The sequence below is a fragment of the Lineus longissimus genome, chromosome 4 (genome assembly GCF_910592395.1).
Source record: "Lineus longissimus chromosome 4, tnLinLong1.2, whole genome shotgun sequence".
NCBI lineage: Eukaryota > Metazoa > Nemertea > Pilidiophora > Heteronemertea > Lineidae > Lineus > Lineus longissimus.
This window is the reverse complement of record NC_088311.1, coordinates 12,223,597-12,244,098: the sequence shown is the minus strand read 5'-3', so window position 1 is coordinate 12,244,098 and position 20,502 is coordinate 12,223,597. Positions and strand designations below refer to the sequence as shown.

Here is a 20,502-nt window from a genome sequence, read left to right as displayed (position 1 = left end):
ATGCCTCTTTTGACTGCCTTGGACATCAATGAAAAAGGCACTTATAGACGGCTATAAACAAGATATTTAAAAGTGAAATAAACATGGATACAAATGCCAGAAACGAAATGTTTCACAAAAATTGCAAAGATATTTGTTCATTTATGATTTTAAAAGAAAAACTATCATTGTGGGAAGATTTTTTTTGGATAATCATGCTGTTTTGTCAAACCGTTTTTCACTCACGTATTGTAACTAGCTACGGATAATAATCTCTCCAAACCGTATGTGTAAACGTCATAAGACCGCAATATTTGATGACCTAAATGTAGTCGTTTGGCTAACCGTGCGGGTGCGAATACTCTCTATTATCCTGCCCCTGACGACGTATACGACTACTCTGTAAATACCCGGGTCCATGAAATTTTAAGTTACCGTGATCATGGGCCCTACCAACTAGTTTAAACGCTGAGAGTACGAGGGACCCTGCCGGCTAGGCGGCTGACTGCTTCTTGGACGGAATGGTGTAATATTATCGTGGGGACCCGACCTGTCCTGAAAGTTAGGCCTGTCCCTAGGTGGCCCATTATACCAAGCACTTGGCCTCGACATAGGCCGATACACCTGGGGAGTATAAGCATTAGTCTGAGACTCGGATCTATTCCTAGGACAATTTCTTGCGATATGATCTAAGGAATTACAGGTCCAACATGACCTAGGGACCTGTTGTTGCCGGGTGGTACCTGAACAGACCGAATAATGCTGCCCGCCGCTGCGCAAAAAACAGGAACAGTGACTCTAGTTGGAGGAAATACCGGCGCCTGCGCAATGAACTCAGAAATTTGACCCGTGACAAATACAAAGCGAATGTAAACAATCTTGGATCAGAAGTGCGTAGAAACCCAAAACGTTTTTGGAACTTCTATCACGCAAAAACCAAATCAAACTCTGTACCAGAGACAGCGAAGCTGGGCAATGAGTCTTTTGTGACTCCTCTGCGCAAGGCAAATGCCTTCAATGGTTATTTTTATTCCAATTTTTCTCATCACAACGACTTGAGAAAACCTGATGTTACTATGTATGATAATTATAACCTTGATTCTGTTAACTTTACAGCAGTTGAGGTGAAATCGGTATTAAACAGGCTGGACAAGACTAAGGCCTGTGGGCCTGACAGGGTCTCTAATCGTGTTCTGAGGGAGTGTGCCTCTACACTGTGTTCTTCACTCGCATTTTTATTCAACGTTTCAATCCAGACAGGTGTTTTACCAAACGATTGGAAAATCGCTAACGTTGTGCCAGTGTACAAGAAGGGAGACAAGCATTTGATTTCAAATTATAGACCCGTGTCTCTCCTATCTGTGGTTTCTTAAGTAATGGAACGTTGCATTTATAACAGTATCTATCCAGTCTTAAGTCCGTCAGTCTATAAAGGCCAGCATGGCTTCTGTAACAGGCGGTCAACGGCCACTCAGCTTGTTCAGTTCCAGCATAGACTGGGCCAGGTCTTAGATAGTGGGGGTCAAACTGATGTTATATATTTGGATTTTGCTAAAGCTTTCGATTCCGTTCCCCATTGCGTCTTATTACATAAGATTCGTTCCTTTGGAATCTGTGGACGTCTTCTGAGTTGGTTAACGTCGTATCTTACAAATAGGAAGCAGAGAGTTGTGATTAATGGCTCGGAGTAATCACTTTTAGATGTACTGTCTGGTGTGCCGCAAGGGTCAATTTTAGGCCCTCTTTTATTCTTATTGTACGTAAATGATATTGCTGAGGTCGTTAGTGACGGTACTGCCATGGATCTTTTTGCTGATGATTCCAAAATGTGTAGGGAGATAGAGTCTGTAACCGACTGTCTGCTACTTCAGACCGACCTTGATAAATTGTACGCTTGGAGTAAACGGTGGGGCATGACATTTAGCCCAAGCAAATGCATGGTCATGAGTGTTACTAGGAAGTTAAATCCGACACACTTCTTTTACAATATCAATGGTTTTGCATTGTCTTGGGTTGATAAATTCAAGGATCTTGGTATTGTCTTTTCTTCGGACCTGTCATGGTCATCTCATGTCAATGGTATTGCAAGCAGTGCAAGTAGAATGTGGGGTATGATCAGGCGTGTATGCGGGCGTACTGCAGACGTTAATTTGAATATCATGTTGTATAAATCACTTGTGCGTAGTCGCCTTGAATATGGTACGGTGGTATTCGACACACATGTGCGACGTGATCTTGAAACTTTAGAGCGTGTCCAGCGGAGGGTGACTCGTCACATTTTAGGCCCTGATATGCCATATGTGGAGCGTCTGCGAGCGTTGTCTCTGCTGCCCCTGTCGTACCGTCGGGAAATCAAGGATCTAGTTTTTATGCACGATTCTTATTATAATGTCCTGGATTTTAATGCACGTTTTTATATAACCCCGGCTGTAAGGGGCGACGGTTTACGACTGGCGCAGCCGAGATTCCACTCGGAGACGTTCGGTGCCTCATACTGGGTGAGGACACCGAAGCTGTGGAACAGCCTCCCGGTCCAATTACATAAATTGAAAAAAATGCATTTTAAATCGTCCCTTAATGTTTATTATTTTGACAGGTTGGATCGTTTGGATGTCGACGACATGTGCACTTTCGTCACTTTCTGCCGTTGTGCAAACTGTCGGCCCACTTAGTGCGCATGTCGCCGGCACCCCGACGACACAACCCATATTATCTGGTGCCATATAATAGGTCTCGACCTACATGGTTACCAGTGTAATGCATGTACGTTTTATTTGGTTCATAATTCAATGTCTTGTCATGTTATATCAAATATTGTACATGTATTTTACACGAATAAATACATTTTACACGAATAAATATATCCGTAACCATAAAAAAATATTTAAAAAAAAAATATTTAAAATAATGATGCGACCCTCCACATTTCTGACAAACCACATCACCCCTCTGGTCCCTAGCTGCCCTAAAGTTAGGATTACGGCCCACCTGCATACTCAATGTCTGCAACTGCTGCCGCACCTCGCGTAATTCCCTTCGAACACTTGACTCATCCCGGCCCTCGTTATCTGACAAGGGCTGTGTCTGACTTTGGCCCTGCCCCATGGTCTTGAATGACTCAAGCTTGTCTAGCACCGCTATGATGCCGACATTGGTGGAAGCATTGGCGTCAAGGCTCTGCGTGTCCTCAAATAATTTCGCTGCCACCAAGGCCTCATCAAAGCTAAGTGGTGCAGCTCTTAAAACATGGGCTCGAATTGGTGGCCTAAGGCCACGGATAAAATAGCTTAATTTTTCAGGAGCTGATACATTCAAGGCCATGGAGGCTTGGACCACCTCCTGTGCATACTGATCCACCGAATCTGAGGGTCCCATCTGCTTAGACATGAGAGCATTAAGTTTAACAAACCTAAACTTTTCATTTTCGAAATGACTGAGGAAAGCCTCGGCCAGTGAATCCCATTCTGCGCGGATTTCTGGGCGTAAGTTTAAGAACCACAACCAAGCGCCTGAGCGCATATTTAACCCAAAGACAGCCACGCGCTGTTCTCGGCTTAAACCTTTCGTTTGCGCGTATAGCGAAAAACGGGTGAGCCAATCTCGGGCCCCAACGCTGTCCTTCATGCCTAACCAGGGTTCAAGTTTAAGCTCAGAAAGTTTTACGCTACTGCCAGTAAATTCGCGGAATGACTCTCTAATATCCTCCCACATTGAGCGGGAGCTTGGTACCTTCCCCCCATTGCCGTTTGAACTTTCCGTAAAGGAGTTAGAGGCCATTTTGTCGGTACTTTGATTGACTTTAGGAGTGGACGTTACGAAATCAACGTCAGTGTGAGTTTGGAAATTTTTTGATGGGATTTTTAAATCCGTTTGAGTGTGAACTGGTACTTTTTGGATTGGACTGTCCGGAAACGTAAAGTGTAAATGATCATTAATATTGGAACCCGCCCAACCGTCGTCAAAATACTCGTCTGCTTCCTCAAATTTTACTTGCTTAGTTTGTATGCCTTCTTCAGGCTGAGAGTCTTCTAGAATTGAACCAAAAGATGGAAATTTTTCGTCGTCGATACCGCTTTCCGTTCTAAAATGCTTAAATATACGATCAAGCTGACGGGACGTTGCTTGTGGGGTCCAACGTTGTTGGCCTAAAGATTCTGGATTGTCTGGCTCGTATACGATGCGGTTTCTCAGATTATGACGTATCTGCGGCATACTAATGCTTGCACATATTAGATTATCTTATTACAACTAAACAGCCCTATTGCTGATTGCCGACTTAAATTTGTATCGGTTAATCGTGATAAAAGGCTCCCGTAAATGAATTGAAATCTAAAACGCTAGGCTCTGTCATGCACCCCTGAATCATTTGGGCAAGGTAGACTTCATCCGCTACTTTATGAAAGTCTGTCCACAAGGTCCAGCAGAACAAGCTCTGACTACCATGTTCCCAACGTCCCTGAGGTTAACGAACATCCCTCAAGAGACCTGGTGCCGTAGACCGATGCTGAACTTGCAGACATACTAACTTAGCAGAGAATGAACTCGGAAGTCAGGAGTAATCATATAATAGTTTATTTGTACTTACTTGATTTAGGAGTTTCTGATTTAGCTAGACACTATTGGATGCAAGCTGGGCCGCCCAAGAGAGGAAAGAGAGAGAGAGAGAGCCGGCGTGCCCAGTGCTTAAATACCCAGATGCCAAGTCACGAGCTCAGAGTCCAGGATTACGGAAGACGAATACTAATTAAAGGAGCAACCCGGTCCAGGGTACGAGGCCGTCCAGAGAGAGACCTAACAATGTCAAGTGCCTCCCCCTGGTAGCTGAAGACCATTGGGAAGCTATGATTGGACGCCTCGTACCAGGTGACCATGATCAGAACGTTAACTGTGCCAAGATCACTGGCCATCCCTTTAAGGGACTTACTGCTGTCACCGCAATCCTCCGACTTGGAACCGCGCGACTCGGACCCCTGGACTCACTGCTTATATTGTATAATAATATTAATCGAGGCTAAGAACAATGACGAATAGCCTGATAAGGCACGTTCGGTAGACTTCAAACGAATTGAGTTAACCCTATGAACACCGTGAAGCCTACCTTTTAAGGGCTTCACGGTACACTAGGTAACTCATCCTTTAATTTGGTGAAGTGGGCTTCCATGTGTTGTCCCAGTTTCCCCTAGTCGGCATTTTATACTGTCATGTTTGGGTTTTGTCTTGATAGGGGTAAACTGAGGCTCGATTATGACTGCTCCATGCAAAGACGTCCCAGGTAGTGATGAGGGTCGGGTTGTTTGTAAGAAAAAGAACTAAGTGTTCTTGCCTCTTGTGGGTTTCGTGAGGAGTTGGTCTAGGCCAGCGTCTGCGAAGATGTTCATGAAGCGGCGCTGGATGAATTCCCACATTGTTGGCTGGGTTTTTTATGTCATTGGTGTCCCATTCGATGTCAGGAAGGTTGAAGTCCCCGGCAATCCATATGTTGGATGAAGTCGGTGGAAGCGTTGACCGATAGTTCAAGTTGATCCCCGGAGTTGATCGCGGCTTTGTTCATTCCGTTAGAAGGTAAACGTGTGTGTGGGTGGCAAAATCCTCATACGGTTAGGAGCTCGTTTCTTTGAAGGTTAACCTGAACCCCGATAATCTCGCAGTCAGTGTCAAGACAATAAATTTGACAACTTGGGATCGAGTTATGCACTGCAATCAAAACACCCCCTCCCAGGTCTATAGCCCTTCTATTTCTGCAGAATATATATGGTGTACTGGGATGAAAATTGGCAAGCAGTGCAAATATCGCCATCTTTCATTCCAAGGGGTAGTTTGGTTTCTGTGGCTACAACAATATCTGGGTCGTGGGTGTCAATGAGATACTGTAAGGTAGCCCTCTTTCCATCGATCGAATCGCAGTTCAGAGAGCGTTTTTTTTATACTGGCATGACAGACATCCTTTTAGATGGCAACAGCTCATGTCATCAAGAGCTACCCTCGACATGAGATCCTCAAGTTGAGACGTTCAAATTGAAGAAGAGGGGAATGTTGAGAAAACGATTCCCATTTGAGATGAACAACTATTGAGACCTAACAACTATTATGAAAAACATTTTATTTCCTCATGATTAACGGGCATACAGATTACCGGGCTTCTAAGAGATTACTATACAGTTTATTTGTCTAAACATAATCATGGAAAACGTCATTTCTAATGGAAATTACATTTTCATCAACACTGCCGGGTAAATTCAATGACGTGTAATTCACCTCAGTATTTAAGTCCTCTCTTCTCTTGAATCCATTATTCCAGCACTTTCAGCAAAGAGTCTAGTCAGCGGTACATTTCCCTTGATCTCCAGCCTTCTTGTATAATTTATGGAAGCCTAAAGATTCGATCTAGATACAAACTGGGTATAACATGCAACACAAAACTAGAGGCCAAAGGGCCTGGCACTCAACTGAAATAAATTGGTCAATGTACACAGCATAGAAAGAAACTAGAGTGGTAGGTCACTATTAATCTCGATTTTGTTAACAAGACTCGTCGAAAAATAATGACAGCACATGACAACATCAGCGAAATTTAAAGGGGTATGCAGTTCGTAATTACTAGTGGTCAAGTTAAATAGAAATCCACTAATACACAATGCTGTAGTGCAGTTATTGGTGAATACAAATGTGTTTAAACTTGGTATTCATAGTACATGTATTTGTATATCAGTCTTCGCAATGACAATGTTGAAATTTATATTTAGTATGTATTTTCGCAATTGGACATTTTAAAATTCGAATACAAATTCAAAATTTTTAAGGAATGGCGTAGAGTTTGAGCCTGATCAATTTGAAATGTAGGTGACAAATGAAAATCTGGGTGATATGTAATGGAGAATTATCATATTCACCTACCATAATAACAGCAGCCAAAGGCATTGAGATGGCAAAATATTATTTCCAAGATGCCAGTCTACCAAATAGGTAAAAAAAATCAAGAAAATGCAAGACATAAGGGTATTGTATTGTCTGGATGTTGATAACACATGTACCTTCATCAGCTTTTGTCGTTGCTTCAATTGCCGACCCATCTAGACGATGCGCATGTCGTCATCACCTGGAATATCCGCTCTGATGTCCCAGCTCTTTCTTGGTGCAATGAGGAGCCTGCAGAACTAAAAATCCAGATGGCAGCACCAGTACTAAAAGTTACACTTCCAGTGCATTTGCCATTAAAATTAAGTTTCGTTGATTTTCTCCCTAAAACTAACTCATCAAAATAGAATTAAAGACCAATAAAACAACATATTTGATGCTATTTCCCCATGTAGAGTAATTAAGGGATGAAATATTCAATAATCATTGACCCGGGAAATGGCTGTCTCATTACAACCATGGTCCACTTGCCTGCAGGGCCTCCTATTGGCAGGCTTTGTCGTGCAGGTTCCTCATTGAAAAGGTCATTATGCCCTGTATGGTTACCAGAGGTGCATGTGTTTTTACCAATGTATATTTCATTTGACTGTATCGATTATGTTATGTTTTATATTGCTGTGTACATGTATCCACGAATAAACTTAACTGAACTTTACTCAAAAGAAATAAAATGGCCAGGGGCTATTGTGCTTACCATATAGATATTTAGTAGAAACGTGCTATAGTATAAAGCCAAATGGACCTTTTATGCCATTTAACGCCTGTGACCTTGAAAGGTAGGTCAAATTTAAACCCATGTGACATATTACATGTATACTGTATATGGTGGCTAGATGTACCCATGATATCAGATTGGTGGCAATAATCGGACAAGTAGTAAAGCAATAATTGCATTTTTAAGTCTTCAGAATTGGCCCCCTGCTAGCCAAGTGTCACGGGTCGCAATGGCGTGAGACTGGGGCGTGTCCTCTTGTCCTCCGTAAGATGTTGTCCGGGACTGTGGCAAATGGTAGGGACACTCGAATGGCTAATCAAGAGGTCGGGAATCAGATACGCCGAGAGGAGAGGAAGTCGTTGAATGTAAGTTAATGACAACACAAACAAGAAACGAATTGTTAGGTCATGCTAGTCACTGATGTCCACACAAGAATATTCAGTTTCGCAGATTTTATAACAGATGATATCACAATACTGGTGTGAGCTTACTTCCACGACGAATTGATAAAATGTTTAGCCCTGAAGCTAGAATATAGTCACTGCTCTGAAGCTGACTGATTGTTACGCTCGGGAGCGGAGTTGAAACTATTGCCCTGAGGCTAGATGATAAGCTCTGCTCTGAAGCTGACTGTTACGCTCGGGAGCGGAGTTAAAACTATTGCCCTGAGGCTAGATGATAAGCTCTGCTCGGAAGCTGACTGTTACGCTCGGGAGCGGAGTTGAAACTATTGCCCTGAGGCTAGATGATAAGCTCTGCTCTGAAGCTGACTGATTGTTACGCTCGGGAGCGGAGTTGGAACTATTGCCCTGAGGCTAGATGATAAGCTCTGCTCGGAAGCGGACTGTTACGCTCGGGAGCGGAGTTAAGACTATTGCTGCTATTTCGTTCAGAGCTGTTTGTTCTAAAAATGTACCCTTATTTAGGTATCAAAATCAATAAATACCGAACGAACGGATCTTCAAACCCGTAGAGTGTGCGTCACTGCACTTTTCTGTAATTCTAAATAGTAAGGGTTTCCCAAGGTTATCGTGGTCTGGAAGTTCAAGCTCGAGATAATGGGTGATATGAATAAAGACTAGCAAATGCTTTTACTTCAATTTTGTACAGAAAGGCCTAGTGTAAATGTACATGGAGTTTTAGATAAAAGCATTTGCTAGTCTTTATTCATATCACCAGTTATCTACCTTGTACCATCAGCTTACACAGGTGTTTACAATGTTTTAGGGAAAGCGTGGGCTATGTTAGCTCCAACAATTGCACTACCAACTATCTGACTATGGCAAGATGACCAGGTTTTGACATTGGCTTTTGGCTAAAATTAGGAATAGTTTGGAGATAGAAGTTGTTTGGCTATAACACTTACAGGTTTTACAAGTTTGTCCGACAGTGGTTTCTTAAAGGGTAATTTGATTGTGTACATGAAGTACCTGAGGCTGATGTAGTAGATAACAGTTTGACTTGTTATTTATACAAAGGAATTATATTACATAAGTGGAGTCATAGCATAGAGGATGGGATTGTTTTACAATTTGGGATGACCCCGTAACACCAAGCAGTGAATCAGATTGAATCGACTTCGTCCCCTCAGATCATCTAATTATAACGACCAATTTACCAATTTGACTTCAGTGACCTTTAAATAGGTCAAATCAAGTAAGACGTATCTTTGCTTGGAGTACATGTACCTACCATAAACACATTATTAAAGTCAATAATAAGCAAGATATTACACATTTTACCTTTTCAGTTTTGACCCCTGGTGGCCAGGTCGAGAATCATATTTGACAAAATCGGATCAGACAAAATTTACAGCCAATTTACAACATTTGACCTCTGTGACCTTGAAATTTAGGTCAAATCAAAAACCCGTAGCATATGTGATGTATCCTTGCTAGGAGTACCTACCATAAAAATATCATGGAAAACAAGTCACTTATTAGCGAGATATTGTATGTTTTACCTTTTTTAGTTTTTGCCCCCTGGTTGCCAAGTCAAGAATCAGATCAGACCAAAATTCAGTGTCCTCGGTTATATGACGTAGGGAGTCATGTGCAATTTCGAAGTGTCGAAGGTCACCTGACAGTTCATAGCCAAAAAGGGAAAGAAAATTGGCCGTCGATACCAGGGCTCTGGATCCATAAAATACAAAAACCAAAAAAAGTTTAATTAATTATGGCCATGTTTTAATTCTGGCTGTAATTAAGTGTACACATAGCAGACACCCTGGGCAGCCCATTGCATCATCCTAATTGGTTCTCCTTACGGACTGCCACAAACAGCGGATGATTAGCCAATGGGCATTGCTGTAATGAAACTGTAAGCTAGGGCATTTCTGTCAGCGAATCAGAATGCTAAAAGTTTAACGCTTTGGCATACATACTAGCGTGGTAGCTGATATTTATACAATTCATTCCCCTGTGGTTTGATGGTATTCATAATTGACCTACATGCGAATAAATAGCGTACAAAAAAATTTAATGCAAAAATCTTTGTATGATAAAATCTCAGGTTACATAAGCTAACTTGGAATAAGACTATTTCAAACATTTTTGGTGCTAATAAGTGAAAATGATTACAAATGTTATTTCGACTACAGCGTCCCTTGCAGCCAGTTGATAAACGATTGGCACCACATTATGGTTGGTAGCCGGCCAAGTCGATGGGACGAAACCTCCAGAATGCTCACCACTTGTCGCAGTGGTTAAAGTCAGGAACGAGGCCGGTCTACTGTGCGAGGAGTGTCCTCGCACAGTGGACCGGGTTCTAATTTGGTGTAGGGATGAATATAAGCACCCAGGTGCTTCATCCCTACACCAAATTAGAACCCTCTACTAGAACCACAACATAACATACAACCCGACATTGAAATTTTAAACTTTGACCTCTGTGACTTTGAAAAGTAGGACAAATCAAAACCCGGGGGATATGTAATGAAACCTTATTAGATCCACCAACCATAAAAATGTCGTCACAATAGCTGCAACCATTGGCTTCAAAGTGGTATCATCACACCAAGTCTCAGTCAATGCCTCGGGGAAATAATGTTTTTACCTGACAAATCATTTCCAATATTTTATTCCTGGACGTGAAATATTCACTTAAGTAAGCGCGCTATTGTCTTATTTTACTTTACATGAATCTCATGCTTGTGATTATATAATTTATGAGTCCTAAAAAGTTAAACAGGCAGGCATTGCAGCTTTTGGTAGAACAAAGAATCCAAATGTCCGAGACGGTAGTGAAACACTCTTCACTTGAACTGGCTCCATCTTTGGGAATGTTGTGTCATCAACCATATCTAATTTCTCCCCGTTCAGATCCACAAATCTGAAACAGAATTGTCAACAAATGTTAATGATTCTGTCCATTACATTTCTTTGCCTTTGATGATTTTTCCGTAAGTACCCCCATTTCGAAGGCTTTCTAGGGGTACTTGTTATCAAGATTGGCCTAATGACCCTTGGGATTAGCCGTTCCGTTTGTTTATCTTGGGAATATTTCCTTACCACTAAAGAAATTAAAGGTAAAATAATGTGCAGTGACGCTTTTGGGAAAGAGACAGTTCGCCAACAAATGTATCTCTATCAACAATAGGTATTTTAAATTTTTTAATTGTCTGAAAAAAATCGAACTTAGAGCTATAATGATAAGCCATGTTTGTCGCTCTCAGCTGTTTTCTGCCCTTTAATGAAAGCGGCAGCTGTTCGTCCCTGTTGATGAGGCTCATGCTTATTGAGAGAAGATAACAATAAATCTGAATAGTGATCAAGGGCCGTAGAAATGTAATGGCCATCTTTAATTTTCCTTCATTACATGTTGTCCCCAGTTGCTTTGTCCGAATCTTCTACATTGCTTTTTAATCGAAGTTGAGGCACATATTACCTGCATTGGTCAAAGGCGATCTGATCTAGAGTCAGTATATTCAGTACATATGCAACTATGGTGAGGACATTTGTTGATTTGAAGTACATTTTGTCTACACATGCATATAGGTATGGATGATCAAAAATATGATTTGAACAAACTTTTATTTGTCACTAGCAAATCACCCTTGGTGTAGGCATGTTGAGATGGGGTAGTTCAAGAACAACAAATTATTGGCCTACACCACTATAATTATTATAGATCAAGCATGATACCCCTCCCTTGGACATGTAAGAAGAGAGTTTGCCTTGAGGAGTGTTGAATTATGGGCGGTGTTGATTGAATAGTCTGACGAATAGATGGTGGAAGTTATTGAAAGGGGCAGTGATGTATATGTAACATTGAGCTGGACGTCACTCCTTCAGAGTCCTTCTCCTCCCTCAGGTCGATGGACTCCCTGGGGTGGACCTAAGCTCAGCTGCTGATGGAGTTGTTGAAATAAAAGAACACGGCACTTTTCTGTAAACGATGTATTGATGTTTTGATGGAAATCACTGTCATTATACTATAGATTCACTGTGCACAATAATGGATAGGAACTTGATAGATGATGATGTTGAATGAGTTGAGCAAAGTCCAAAGTGTTCCAAGAGGTTAACAAAAGATTGAGTTGGCTGCAGCAAGTAGGCCTACGGACGGGAATCCAAACCACACTTCCCCTTTGCTAGCTAATCCAGAGCTAGCTTAATGTACACGTAAGCAATGTTTTATCACCTCGTGACTGTCATGACAGGTGGTCAATCTGAATATTAATGAAACGGCCAAGAGCCATTGTGCTCACCGCATATATATTAGGTGGTAAGGAATTCATCCTTGTTAGGAAACAAGCTACATGTAGAGTACATAGGTCAAACCAAACTCGGTATGACATGTGATGTATCCTTGCTTTTAGTACCTACCATAAAAATATCATGGAAAACAAGTCACGAGATATTGCACTTTTCAGCTTTTTTAGTTTTGGCCTCCTGGTGGCCCAGTCAAGATTCAGATCAGATCGAAATTCGGTGTCCGAGGAAACATGACGTAGGGAGTCATGTGTATCAAATTACAAGTTCATAGCTTTTGCGGTTAAAAAACGTGACATAGTTACACTCAAATGGCCAATTTCCGCCATTTGACCTCTGTGACCTTGAAAATTAGGTCAAATCAAAAACCCGTACAATATGTGATGTATCGTTGCTAGGAGAACCTACCATACACATTTTATGGAAAGTGAGTCACTGAGAAGAGAGATATCAAACTTTTTAGGTTTCCACTTCTGGCCATCTGGTGGCCTAGTCAAGAATCAGATCGGACCGAAGTTCATTGTAAGAGGTGGTCTGACTTGGAGGGGGGGGGGGTCCTGTGTACAAAGTTTCAAGCTCATAGCCCTAGCAGTTAAGAAATGTGATATAGTTACACTCAAATAGCCAATTTACTACATTTGACCTCTGTGACCTTGAAATTTAGGTCAAATCAAAAACCCGTACCATATGTGATGTATCCTTGCTAGGAGTACCTACCATAAAAATATCACGGAAAACAAGTCGCTAATAAGCGAGATATTGCACTTTTTACCTTTTTTAGATTTGGCCCCCTAGTCAAGAATCAGATCATACCAAAATTCAGTGTCCTCCGTTATATGATGTAGGGAGTCATGTGTACCAAATTACACGTTCATAGCTTAAGCGGTTAAGAAACATGCCATAGTTACACTCAAACAGCCAATTTCCGCCATTTGACCTCAGACCTTGAAAATTACGTCAAATCAAAAACCTTTATGATATGTCATGTATTCTTGCTAGGAGATCCTACCATAAAATTCTTATTGAACAAGAGGCCCAAGGGCCTGGCGCTCAGCTGGATGACCTAATAACATAGGACTGAGGGTGTAAAGTAGTAAATATCAGCTTTATACTACTGTTTGAAGGTCAAGAGAACACGTTATACTACTAAGATTTCCAATGCAGAGCTGCCAGCTGGATGAAATATGATTGAACTAATCAGCCATGGTATGCAAATATTACAGGAGGCAACGGAAGATATCCCTAGTTCAGTATGTTGTATCGGTAGCTTTACAGAAAAGAAGTGTCAGAGAGGATGAGACTTCTCCATGGACAACTGTGGTATGTCCAGGCTTGGTTGTACATCACAAGGATACAAAATGCTGTCTTTAATTGAGAGGTATCCTGATTTAACAGAGGTCAAAATAAATAGAAATGACCAGTTTGGGACTAACACCACTGTCTTTTTTTTGATAAGGTAGAGATTACAGGAGTCAACAAAATTAATTTTATTGAGAGAAATTGACCTGTCCTGCAGGTGATTGGAATTTACAATACAAAGAGTCGTTTTCATATTTGAAAATCCCTTCATAATCAAGGGCTACCTCTGACTAAAACGGTAGTTGATAAAGCTTGGAATCAGTGAAACCTTGGAACCAGTGATAAACCTTGGAATATTCAATGTAAACCATGGAATCACTGTGCAAATAGCGCGGGAAATCGGGTGCGTTCCTTCCACGATTTATACCCTCCCAACTGACAGTCTCGTCCCAGCTGACTTTATTGATAGCAATTTGCCAGTTAGTTCAGAAGCCAACATTTTTAATGTGGAGGATGACGTCATCAATTGGCAATGCGCTGTGGTCGTTAAAATATTTTATTTCTCTTCAATGGAAGCAAAAATTAGTTTTTATGATTGTTTTGTATTCCATAGACGATAAAGTATTATGCTCGGTACTAGATGCACGAGATCATAGGACAAACACACACGTGAATAAAAAAACCGCTTAGAACTGGTGACGTCACAAAGATCTCTGCATCCCTCGATGCGTACTGGAAGATGTAAGAAATCGCTCACGGCGAAGGAAATTTTCATCCGCAAACTTCGGTAATAAACATACATGACTAGGCCTCTTTTATTCATCGTTTGTTATAAAATATCAGTCAATCATAGACAATTAGGCCTAGACATAGTCGTCAACCTTATCCATGCATAATGCATGACAGGCCCCCAATTTTCTCTGTATCACCCTGTATGAACAGACCGATCCGTAGTTCAAATAGGCCCCGCGTGGTGGTGGCGTATTTATAAGCGGAGCGCTATTGGTCCATATTATGGGTGTGTGGTGGGCGTGTCTTCCCATATTTGGGAGATCAGTACTGTACACTGGAGGCGAGGTACAACTGGGTTGTTCTAAAATATAGACTATTGAATCGGATATGCAACAGATTTCTAAATTACCAAAAAATTCCGATCTGATCATGTAAGAATAAGCTCCAAATGTTGATTCGTAACCACGTTAGGTTCGAATGGCATTATTTCATGTTTTTATGCATTTTTAGGACTGATTCCAAGGTTTATCACTGGTTCCAAGGTTTCACTGATTCCAAGCTTTATCAACTACCGACTAAAACAGCATCCACAAACAATAGACCACCAATTTGACCCCAGCTCCTAACTGCGGGAAAACCCAAGTCCAGCAACCAAAAGTACCAAAAATACATTTTTGTTTACATTTGAACTGCACACATGCGTTTGTTTACAATTTCCCGCGAAATCTCGAAAATCAGGTGACCTGCAATCATGGATTGAAAATAACATTTATCTGGGTTCAGCAGGTCAGCAGGTATACCGGCTGTTCCAATCATCCCCCTACAGCCAGCTGTTCAAAAGGTAATGTTATTCACCCCACAGGGAGTGCAGGTAATTGATTAAGCCCCTGCATAACTTAACAGCAATGGCTTGGCTTCTGTGAGTGGTAAGGAGAATTGACAGTGTCCGATTAAAAATCCCTCATTTCTGCTCCGCTGAAGTAAATTTTTGAATAAAACCAAGACGTTGCATCAGGGTAAGGTGTCACCACCATTCATGCAAAATTTCAAGGCGATCCAACGCCTCTAAGTGTGACTTTATTCGTCCACCTTCTAATATTATTATATTGAAGATTTAGACCAGCGATGACGTCATTTCTGGTGATTCCCTACGTTGTCCAATGAACGCTTTTTAAAGTGTGCCATTTGGCATGCATTAGCATGCAATGTATTTTATCAGCGCTGACAATTGCCGAATAGAATGCCGTAGCTCCGTCAATTTGCAATCAATTTTTATGGGAGTAACATTATTGTGTTGCTTAAAACGTCTACTTTTTACTCATGTAAGAATCGTAGTACTAAAAACTAATATGCAAACAGAATCATGCCGATTCACTGCACATACTGTGGGAATTCTCCACTTCAAAATACATCGCGAACAGAGCGTGCACTTCCGATATGGTTTTCACAGAATTGTGGCCAAATTTTCAAGAACTAATTTCTGAAAGTATTCCCTTAAGACCTTATGACTACTCACTGAAAGGAACTAGTGATAATATCGCCTACTTGACTACTTTTTAGCAGAAAATTGGTTACTTGTTGCAAAATCAATCTTCCATCTTTACACTGGTCACAGTGGCTATGCTGAAATATAACCTGGTTCCCTAGCCAATTCAATGCGCAGAATACAACTGCGCAACTATACGTCATAACCCGGGCTTTTGAATCGTCAACAAATCTGTCAAATGTGCCTGTAGCGCCAACTGGCGGTGAAAACTAAACTAATTCCATTACAAGTCAAAATGAAAAATTGTTAAAAAATATTCGGCCAGATTTGAAAACAATATTTCCTCTGTGGCCCGAGGTATAAAGGAAAGAAGTTTAAACTTCCCGATGACCCCCGAATGTAGGTCGGATCGCGCTGATTTTTGGTTTCTGAGTTCCCCTTGGGCTACTCCTAATTTAGCAGCGTCAACAAAGTGCCTAGGTCTTACGGTTACAAAATGCCCAAAATTGACATGGAAGGATGGCAGGAAGGACGGACACCATTCCCTTAGTAATATTACCAGCTTCGCTGACTTTGTCAGCTGAGCTAAAAAAATGAAATGGCCAGGGCCATTGTGCTCACCGCATGTGGAGGAAAGATGGATAAAGATCATGGTATTGTGTAATGTAGTGTTAGGTTTGATGATATAAAATTGGTGCCAATCGGGCAAGTAATTACTAAGAATAATGGCATTTTGAAGAATTTAGGATTTGGCCCCCTCCCTGGAGGCCAAACGGCAAATCAGATCGCACCAAACTTCAGTACCTGAGATCACCTGACCAAGGGGTACATGTGTACTTAATTTGTGATCAATAGTCATTGCAGTTAAGAAACGTGCCATAGTTACGGCCTGACGGCCAATTTACGCCATTTGACCTCTGTGACCTTGACAAGAAGGTCAAATTAAAAACCTGTGTGACATATACTGTATGGCAGTTAGATGTACCCATGATATCAAATTGGTGGCAATCGGGCAAGAAGTTAAGGAATAATCACATTTTTAAGGTTTTTGGATTTTGCCCCCTGGTGGTCAAGTGGTGAATCATATTGGACCAAACTTCAGTCCCTGAGATCACCTGACTAAGAGGTAAATGTGTACCAAATTTGGTATCAATAGTCATTGCAGTTTAGAAACGTGCCATCGTTACATCCTAACGGCCAATTTACACCATTTGACCTCTGTGACCTTGAAAAGTAGGTCAAATCAAAAACCCGTACGATATGTGATGTATCCTTGCTAGGAGTACCTACCATAAAAATGTTATGAAAATCAGACCACTATTAAACGAGCAATCAAACATTTTAACTTTGGACATTAAATTTGGCCCCCGGGTGGCCAAACTAAGAATTTTTCAAGATGCCCGCCTGGCACCCATATTGGCTATCACATTTGATAAATGAAATGGCCAGGGCCATTGTGCTCACCTCATGTGGAGGAAAGATGGATAAAGAGCATGGTCTTGTGTCATGTAGTGTTAGGTTTGATGTAGGTCCAAGCAATTACAATTTCCCCAAAATGGCCAATTTACAGTACATTCGACCTCTGCGACCTTGAAAAGTAGGTCAAATCAAAGAAGACCCGGGTGACTCATTGAATGGTTGTTAGAATTAGATGTACCTATGATATAAAATTGGTGCCAATCGGGCAAGTCATTACTAGGAATAATGGCATTTTGAAGAATTTAGGATTTGGCCCCCTCCCTGGAGGCCAAACGGCAAATCAGATCGCACCAAACTTCGGTACCTGAGATCACCAGACCAAGGGGTACATGTGTACTTAATTTGTGATCAATAGTCATTGCAGTTAAGAAACGTGCCATTGTTACGGCCTGACGGCCAATTTACGCCATTTGACCTCTGTGACCTTGACAAGAAGGTCAAATTAAAAACCTGTGTGACATATACTGTATGGTGGTTAGATGTACCCATGATATCAAATTGGTGGCAATCGGGCAAGAAGTTAAGGAATAATCACATTTTTAAGGTTTTTGGATTTTGCCCCCTGGTGGTCAAGTGGTGAATCATATTGGACCAAACTTCGGTCCCTGAGATCAGCTGACTAAGGGGTAAATGTGTACCAAATTTGGTATCAATAGTCATTGCAGTTTAGAAACGTGCCATCGTTACATCCTAACGGCCAATTTACACCATTTGACCTCTGTGGCCTTGAAAAGGAGGTCAAATCAAAAACCCGGAGGATATATGATGCACCTTTGCTAGAAGTACCTACCATATTTTTTTCAAAATTTCCCGACTACTATTAAGGGAGATATTGCATATTTTCACTTTTAACGTTTGGCCCCCTGGTGGCCAAACCATGAAACGAATCGGATCGAAACTTGGTCTCCCAGGTGTCATTACATAAGGGTACATGTGTACCAAGTTTCAACTCAATAGCTCTAACAGTTACGAAACGTGCCCTGCTAACGGACGACGGACGACGACGACGACGACGACGACGCCGACGACGACGACGACGACGACGACGACGACGACGACGACGACGACGACGACGACGACGACGACGACGGACGACGGACGACGGACGCCACGGTATGGGATAAGCTCACCTCTGCTAAGAGGTGAGCTAAAAATCAAGGATTTAGTAGAGAGTACATAGATATACATCCAGATCAAATTTGGTTGCAATCCGATCATTAGTTTCGGAGTAATAGTACTGTGTTTATTTTTCAAGATGGCTGCCTGGCGGCCATATTTGATGTCCAAACGGCCGAAATTTTAGAGGTGGAATAGAGAATCCCCAGATACATGTCCACATTGGTTTAAAACCTTCTAGCTGAAATAGATAGGAAACATGCTACTGTTCAGTGAATCAGCAAACTTTGACCTCTGTGACCTTGAAAAGGAGGTCAAATCAAAAACCCGGAGGATATATGATGCACCTTTGCTAGAAGTACCTACCATATTTTTTTCAAAATTTCCCGACTACTATTAAGGGAGATATTGCATATTTTCACTTTTAACGTTTTGCCCCCTGGTGGCCAAACCATGAAACGAATCAGAATGAAACTTGGTCTCCAAGGTGTCATTACATAAGGGTACATGTGTACCAAGTTTCAACTCAATAGCTCTAACAGTTACGAAACGTGCCCTGCTAACGGACGACGGACGACGACGACGACGACGACGACGGACGACGGACGCCACGGTATGGGATAAGCTCACCTCTGCTAAGAGGTGAGCTAACGAGTCACTCATTAGAGAGATATCACACTTTTTAGTATTCCCCTGGTGGCCAAGTCAAGGATTAGATCGAACCTACGGTGAGCCAATAAGTGACATAATATGGCTAGGCCTATGTTCCTACATACTTTTTTGGCCGAACATCTGGTATGTAGGCTAAAGGTGAATGTGAACATGGGGACTCCATACATTGTAATAACATAAAATATATATTACAGAGCAGAGGTCTCTGTAACAGCCTCCCCCTCAGGAAAGAATCGTCCCGTTTCTTCAATATAAAATTAAATGAAATGGCCAGGGCCATTGTGCTCACCTGTCGATATGAAAGGGAGAGTTTGAGTAAGAACTTGTCATTGTTAGGTGTTAATCATGGGCTTACTGGACTTTGCGCAATATTTCGCCAAAAAAGTATTCTACGCAACGGTCCGTAGGTGACTTTTCTTATTCATAATACACAGCCTGTCCATCCTAGATCGTGGTTACATGGGGAGTAATCGTTGTAAAATTAGGCCAAACGCAAAGACAGTTAACCTGGGTACCACTATGTTTACGATGCGAACAAGCCGTGTAAGTCATTATCAGCATTTTTTTCATTGAACATTTGCGGGTACAGCGTCACAGGGAGCAGCATTGAACCGTAAACAGGTTCACATCATATTCAGACAACGGCTTGTAAATGTAACGGCCTTACAGAAAACGATTCGTATCAACAAAACTACGGGCCGTATCGTTTGTTTCATGTTTTTTTGCATTACGCCCCCTGGTGCCAAACAAAGAATAATTTTGAAACGAAATTTGGTGTGAATTTGTAAACAAAGTTTTAAGTCCAGACCTCAAGCGGTTACGGGTACACACTACATTTATTATCAAATTGCTATGCATTAAAAAGTTGAATTGGTCAAGTTTAGCGCCCCATAGATTTTTCCCAGACGTGCCGATGAAAATCAATTTCCGGCAGATAATACAGCCCGGGGTTAGATCTTCAAACCATAGAAATTTTGTTGTGGGCTGACCGTGATAATTACCAGGTTGGGGGTCTGAAGTTTTGGGAGTCATTTTCGACCATTTGTGACCGGTGAATCGACTTTTCAGCCAACGAGGGGTTAATTTGGCCATTGGGACCACAAAACTTAGGCTCCTAAACTGAAACGTCGTCATCGTTTTCTTCTAATGGAAAGGAAATTCATGATTTTGATTTTAAAAAACCCGTATTCATAACGGAAAACACATCCATACTGATGACTGACACCATGTATCGAACTTGACGTACCGGGGTAAAACATAATGGTCGCTCCTCCATTTCGCTCGTTTCGTTTGTTGCGCAAAGTCCAGTAAGCCTTAATCATGTAATAGTTGTGGGATGGTGTGGTTTGTCTTGAAAAAGTGGAGTTGGTCATAATGTTTTCCGCGTGCACATGTTA

General features: G+C 41.6%; 1 protein-coding gene across 4 annotated transcripts in view; it reads right to left on the bottom strand.

The window, feature by feature from the left end:
- Positions 1-6,064: 6,064 nt before the first annotated feature.
- LOC135486856 (heparanase-like) overlaps positions 6,065-20,502 on the bottom strand; it is a 125,944-nt gene continuing 111,506 nt past the window's right edge. For all 4 annotated transcript variants that reach the window (XM_064769966.1, XM_064769969.1, XM_064769968.1 and 1 more), the window contains one exon: positions 6,065-10,939. In XM_064769966.1, the coding sequence (XP_064626036.1) occupies positions 10,783-10,939 (157 nt within the window). In that variant the 3' untranslated portion in view covers positions 6,065-10,782. The remainder of the gene's footprint in view (positions 10,940-20,502) is intronic.